Raw genomic sequence first — 6,513 nt, forward strand, 5'->3', positions numbered from 1 at the left:
AAAGCTTTCTGGCTCAGTGCCTCTTATTTGTTCAGCACCCAGCACAATAAAGCACACCACAGTTACCTTCACAGCGATAACGCTTGGGAGGACTCGTCAATAAAGACTGTTGGTATTTCCTTATTTACAAATCGGTAACACTTTCTACAAAGAACAGAACACACACGCATTTCGCTATCAAGTCCAACTTCCATCGGCCTCCTCCTCGCAAACACCGAGGACCCGAAAAAGGTGTTTTTTAAATGACTTACGATTTGTAGAACAGGCTGTAGGGTGGGTTTGTGGCCATCAGTTGAGTTATAACGGACACTATTATTATTATGAAAACTGGCATCAACTGAATAAATGCAGAATATGAATTCTGAAAAGAACAACAATAATTAGAAGTCAAGAAAAGACATGGATGGAAAAGGATGCATCTGTTCACAGAAACCAGGCTATCTCTCATAGATCAACAATGTATTAAATGTAAACTGAAAAGAAAAAAAGCAGGAGTACTTTTGAATTTTGAGAGGGAGGACATTTAAGCTTCAAAATGACCTTTATTAATAAATCCCAGAAAACTCTTTAAAGCCATTTCCTTTCAATTATATTTTCATGACATTTCTTTCACCTACAGCTTCCTTCACAAGGCAAGCGATGCCCACAGCACTGTACCTGTCAGGGACCCGCTGACAATTCAAACTGAAGGAACACACTGCAATTCCCATTTGTCCCTATGGCTTTCCGTGCATTTTCTGAAGTTTGCTATATGCATTCTAAACACCTCTATCTCTGTTCAAATGCTGGATAAAATGGCTGAAAAGTAAAGGTTTAAGTGACCGCATGTTGTGTAACTTGGGACAGGGTGCAAGCACTTGGTTTTTTTGTTTGAATCAATTTAGTAGAACAGAAGAGCAGAAAAAAATATCAAAGAGAAAACACAAATCTTTACTCCTGCTCTTCATTTCATTTCTAAACTGGCTTCTAAAATGCCTTTTCTAATCAGGAACAAAATATAATACGTGGCTATTTAGGCTTTGCCCTCTGCCCTGGGATACCAACACCTGACACAGTAGTAGGTGGGATTCATTTGCCCTAGCTTAGCTGTCCATAGGCTCTATCAAGGGTTTTTTTTCGGAGCCTGAATACGAGCCTCACAGGGAAAAATTCATCTTCCTTGGAGAACAATCTTGTTAGGTTAACAGGCTGCCTCTGGAGGAAAATTTTTGCAAGGCAGGTGGCATGCGCGCATGTGTGCTAGCAGCAAAGGATACCTCGTGTCTCATCTGGAGGTTTCAGCTGGTATAGAAGTATCCCAGACCCATCCTGCCCTGGGGCTGGAAGAAGCCTGCGCAGCACCCGGGCAGAAGCTTTGTGCTAATTTACAGAAGGATTAAATATGCCATGAGGACAAGCCAGTACTTCCATATCCATTGTCAGTCCACATTTGGATGAATTGTTGTTGGGATTGCAAAAACAAGCATCAGCAAAACACTCGATGACAGAACCTCTGGGGCCTGTAATCCTATCAGTATTTTTAAAGTAGTGATTAATAAAAGACAATCTAGTTAGGTTTGAAAACATCCGTTTTGGCTGCAGCACTTGAGGATAAACACTGAGCATTCAAGGATGGGAAAGTCCTGGCTTCAGATGTGTAAGTGACCCCCTCACCCTGGTGAAATATTTAAGCCCAAGAGATCCCTCCTCCTGGCTACCTGTGGCCTGTTCTCTTCCTCCTCTTGCTCCTGCGTCCACGCTCTTTCATTTCGGTGCCTCCGTGGATAATAGTGTGCATCTCTGGCTACATTTGAGAACATGTGGATATTTCCTGTTAAAAGAAACCGAGAGAGAGTCACCATTTTCATCCACTTGCTGGTACTCACCTGTATTTCTCAGAGTTTCTACTTGATTATCCAGGCTTGTACTACATGGCCTGAATTACAGTTGTGAGACCTCGGGTTAAAAAGCGCAAATGCGCCTCAGACTTAAATGTCAAAATAGTACGTCGTTCCAAAAACCGCACCAGAGAAATCGTAACGTTTGCCCCAAGTCTGTCTTAATTTAAATCGAACTGTAGAAACATGCTATAATTTTTACTATCACATCTCATATTTTAATACTGTTTTTGTCACGTTCACTTGCAAAGCCATAGCTTGCGTTGCATCCCCAGGGTCTAAGCAGGAAAATTAATTTGCTTCATCAGACTCAGGCCATGAATTATGGCTTCCCATAATTACTGAATCTGATCTTCTACACTCATTTCTACTTCCTCTTCCTTCAAGCTATTAATAGTTTCACTTAATGATTCCATAATAAGGAAAGAGATTTAAAAATTGAGTATAAAAAAAAAGTAGTACAATTGAGGATTTCCTTTCTTGCACACGGAACCAGCTGATTTATTTTTAAAAATTCTAAAATGAGTAAAGAATTGCACATGCTGTTTCGATTTGAAGCTTCAACTCCGATTTTATCGCCGTAATAGCTGTGCTCTCCTCTTTTGAAATTCAGAACGTCTTTGTATTAGAGAATTTAAATGTACGGCCTTACCATGACAACAGAAATGCAAATCTATTTTTAAGCCCTGGGAAAGATGTCACATTATTTTACATTCTTCTGCTGTCCTTTCTCTGAATTTCCCAAAGAGTTCTGCAAGAAACCTGGGCAGAAGTGACCTTTGCTGTTGTGTCAAAACATCTGTTTCATTGCTTGGTCAAGGATTTTTCCAAGGGTCTGGGCACATTTGCAGTCAAGAGTTCCAAGAGAGAGCTGAACAGGGCTGGCTTGAAGAGTGAAACTTTCTTTCTTGAAAAAGAAAGTTTGCTTCTATCATTCAACACCGCTCAGACAATATTTTATCGAGCTGTGAAAAAACAGAAGCAAGTATGGGAAGAGAAGAATGGCTTTTGCAGGGTGCCTAGAAAAAAGTTTTCCCAAATCCTAAGTTTCTCAAAGAATTTCTGCCAGCAGTTTCTTTCCTTCCATGTGCATTTATTTTTTTTATGAGAAGGAAGTTCAACTTGTAGCCTCTACCCATTATAACTGCAACACTATGCCACATGGAGAGTCTCCTTTTATTCTTATGACATTTAACATTTTAACTTTTAGTATTTTTCCACTGAATAGCCACAGAGGAAAAATGCACGGTAAAAACAAAGCCACAAACCTGCCCACAAAAGATACAGAAATGAGTTTACCCTAACACCAACATTTCTTACTCAGATTTCCAGAAAGCCTGGTGATAGTGAGGTGTCACAGAACAAAAACCAGCACAACACTGCAGCTTGGCACAAACTTCAGCTCACGCACGGAAGTCCTACTTAACATTACCACAGTTTAAAAAACATTCTCTTTCTGTCAACTATCTGGACATCCTCTTACTAATAATTCTCTTGCTAAGTAGAAACTGTGTGGACTTTGCCTATTTGGAAAACTATTGAACTGATGATCTTTCGTAATTTAAAACTCACTTTTACATTAGGAAAACGTACATAAACTTAGGCCCAAACGTATTTTTTTTTTTTTTTGTGAGTACTGTTTACTACCAACACGTGTATCTTTTTATTTTCTTATTCTTTGCCACTTCGATAAAAATTCCCATTAACTTCTTCATGCCACTCCACCCACTAAACCTGCCATGCCCAGCACCCAAATTCCTCCCACAGCCCCTCAATTTCTTGTCCCCAACTCCAAGCATCCCTGTTGCCCGCAGCTACATAGCAGTCATGTTCCACGAGAGCGATGTTTCACTGGTGGCCGAGGGAAAAGGCACGTGCAGGTGCAATTTCTTGCAAAGTCAGAAGTGGAAAACTTGCAAACTCAGCGTGGAATTATGCCACGCTGAGCTTGTCTCTCTTTGCACATCCACCGATCAAATTTTGAAAACAATGTGAGGTCCCCCGAGCTGCAAGATGCTGCCACACAGACTAAGGTTACGGGGAGCTTGTAAGTAATTAGCTGTATCTGTGGCTTCAGGCTGTAGTAACTGGAGTTGATGTTGCTTTATACTATGCCTTGGAGGTGAAAAAGTTTTACAAGAGTGCTAAAGCAATTAGTTAGATATTGCCAGGAAGACCCTTGAGCTCACCACACCTTTACTTTTAACACAAGCCTGTAATCCAAACCTCTATTCCATTGATCTTGCAGTATCTTTCTATTTTTACTACAAATACAAAAGCCAAGGCTGGACTGAGACATGCACGGAACTGCCACAGGTACGGATCTACTGTTCTGTTACTGGATACTGCATATCCACTAACAGCCAGCCTTTCCTGGCAGGCATCACTTTCTAAGCTAAGAAGTTCTAATTTCTTTACAGTATGCAAGCTGCTGCAAGCCAAATGAACTCCTCTCTTTTCCTAGTTACAGGGGCACTGAGCCCACAATGCCAGGAGCTGCTGCCATGCTGTACCAGAGTGCAGTAAGGTGTCTAAAGTACATCACCATCAGCAAAGATACCTCTGATCCCTTCCCATCCACACCTCATTTTACCTCCTGTACAATCGCTGGCTTCAGACAATGGAGGGAATAAAAGCAAGAACAAAAAGAAGGGTCATCAGCCCCAGCTGGTATTAAAATGTTGCCTACCCAAGAGTCAAACAGCCTAGCCCCTTGCCAGACTAAAATGTTCTTACCCCTGACGAGTACAGTCAGCAATTTCCAAGAGGCTGGGAGGTTAGGAACTTGCCCCGGCAGCAACAGCCATTACCCCACTGGCAGCTCTCTCCTAGGAGTGCTCCTGGACAGCAAGGCTGGGCTTTGGCAACATTTTTTTGGGAATGGAGTTGCTAAATCTGAAGTTTAAACCGTGCACTAAGGGAGCTTTTCCAGGCATAAAAAGCTAGGAAGGGAGAAAAGAATAAATCCGAAAAAGTTTTTCTCTTTTCAGATATATAACCAACTCCCTGAGCAGTACCAAGAGAAGCTGAACTTCCTTTATGGCCTAGTGTCAGTTCATCGCATTTCAAAAACGCTGCAGACAGATACTGACCTGTAGGAAAGTGCCCACCAAAAAACACATTGAATATTTCTTCTGGTGTAATGTCTGCTTCAAATTCGGTGTAGTAATTATAGTGCCTGGCCTGGCCAGTGCTGACATGCTCTTGGTCACTTCCGAATTCATCGTACCGCAATCGTTTTTCAGGGTTGCTCAGAACTGCAAAAGCATTGCCTATTGCTGGGGAGTGAATTAAGAGAAGCGTTACACAGGAATATCACGTGGTATTTCCAGATCTCAGACTTTTATAAAGCAGAGTAGCAAAAAAGCCCAAACAGGCACAGAAGATCTGTGCTTGACCAAAGATTGAGTTACTTTAATGGAACTGCCTTTGTAAAAAAAGTGTTACAACACTGGCATTACCTGTGACGGAATCTATTTCCTGCTATCACCGATACCCGGAGAAAGACAAAAGTGTTGAAGTACATGGAGAGAGTTGAAATATTTGTAAAACTGAGGTGAGGGAGTCCACTTCAGTCAGGAGACCAAGCGAGAACGTAACACTTCATCAGATCAAACTAAGCACTGATACAGAAGTGCACCTCCACCCACCATATGCAGTTAATACAAAGTTAATAACTGCTGAGACTAATTAAAACGCAGAACCACATTCCAAGTTTTCCTGTCGGCAGAGGTGCTTGTGAAGCTGTACAGCACATCTGTTTCACACTTTATGTCAAATCGTTCTGTTTATCTTTTTCCTTGATCTTTGACAGAATGCGGCTGTAAACAAGTTCATGGTGAAATACAACCCTCATACAAAATAAAAATAATAAAGAAAAGCCCTTCAGGAACTCCTTCTTCTAACAGACTATGAGTACCTTTCTCTCCTCGCGCCGCCTTACAGCGCTGCTGCAGACAGCTGCAACACAGGATGGAAAAGGCAAAAGATGCAAGAGTTTAGGCGCTAACATTGTGGATTCAGGTTTAGATGGCAACGCTACCGAAGAGTCCAGACACAGAACACTGGACTCAAATTTCATGTGCTTGCATACACACATATATGTGAGTTTTATTTACGACACAGAGCAGTTATTGATTACACAACACCACACCTATCGTTTCCAAGCATCATTCTGAACCTTCAGCAGCATCCAGGAATGAGATCTGGGATCCGTTTCCCTTTGCTTCTAACGGGAATCTGGATTCTGAAGATTAAGAGGCAAAGCTTGCCGACCGGCTGCGGGATTTCATGGAGATGCGCACACCCGCCTATAAAAATGACAAGCTATACGGGCCCCTCTGATGCCTTTATATAAGGCGCAGAACTCTAAGCCTGAGGCAAGGCTGTCCTGGATTTAATCCTGCTTTACTTGCGGAACCGGGCCGGCCCCCACCTCACCTTTGAAGGCGTCCGTCGCCCCGGGAGCCCGGTTCTTGTCAGGGTGGAATTTCAGGGCCAGCTTGCGGTAGGCTTTCTTCAGGTCCTCCTCGCTGGCGTCCCTCTCCACCCCCAGAATTTCGTAGTAGTTCCGACACCTCTTTATTCTGGAGGCGCACACAAGGCTACCTTTACCGGCCTAGCCCCCCGCCACCCG

The 6,513-nt window shown here is 42.6% G+C and overlaps 1 protein-coding gene across 1 annotated transcript in view; it reads right to left on the bottom strand.

Moving 5' to 3' along the window:
• The window catches only part of DNAJC18 (DnaJ heat shock protein family (Hsp40) member C18), a gene marked incomplete at its 5' end in the record, with an annotated part of 14,453 nt that extends 7,964 nt beyond the window's left edge, over window positions 1-6,489 (bottom strand). Inside the window, 4 exons of the mRNA XM_035889097.1 lie at window positions 252-361; window positions 1,698-1,810; window positions 4,970-5,155; window positions 6,318-6,489. Of these exons, the coding sequence (XP_035744990.1) occupies window positions 252-361; window positions 1,698-1,810; window positions 4,970-5,155; window positions 6,318-6,489 (581 nt within the window). The remainder of the gene's footprint in view (window positions 1-251; window positions 362-1,697; window positions 1,811-4,969; window positions 5,156-6,317) is intronic.
• Window positions 6,490-6,513: the final 24 nt, after the last annotated feature.

Source organism: Egretta garzetta, unplaced genomic scaffold (genome assembly GCF_000687185.1).
Source record: "Egretta garzetta isolate BGI_Z169 unplaced genomic scaffold, ASM68718v1 scaffold60, whole genome shotgun sequence".
Lineage (NCBI taxonomy): Eukaryota > Metazoa > Chordata > Aves > Pelecaniformes > Ardeidae > Egretta > Egretta garzetta.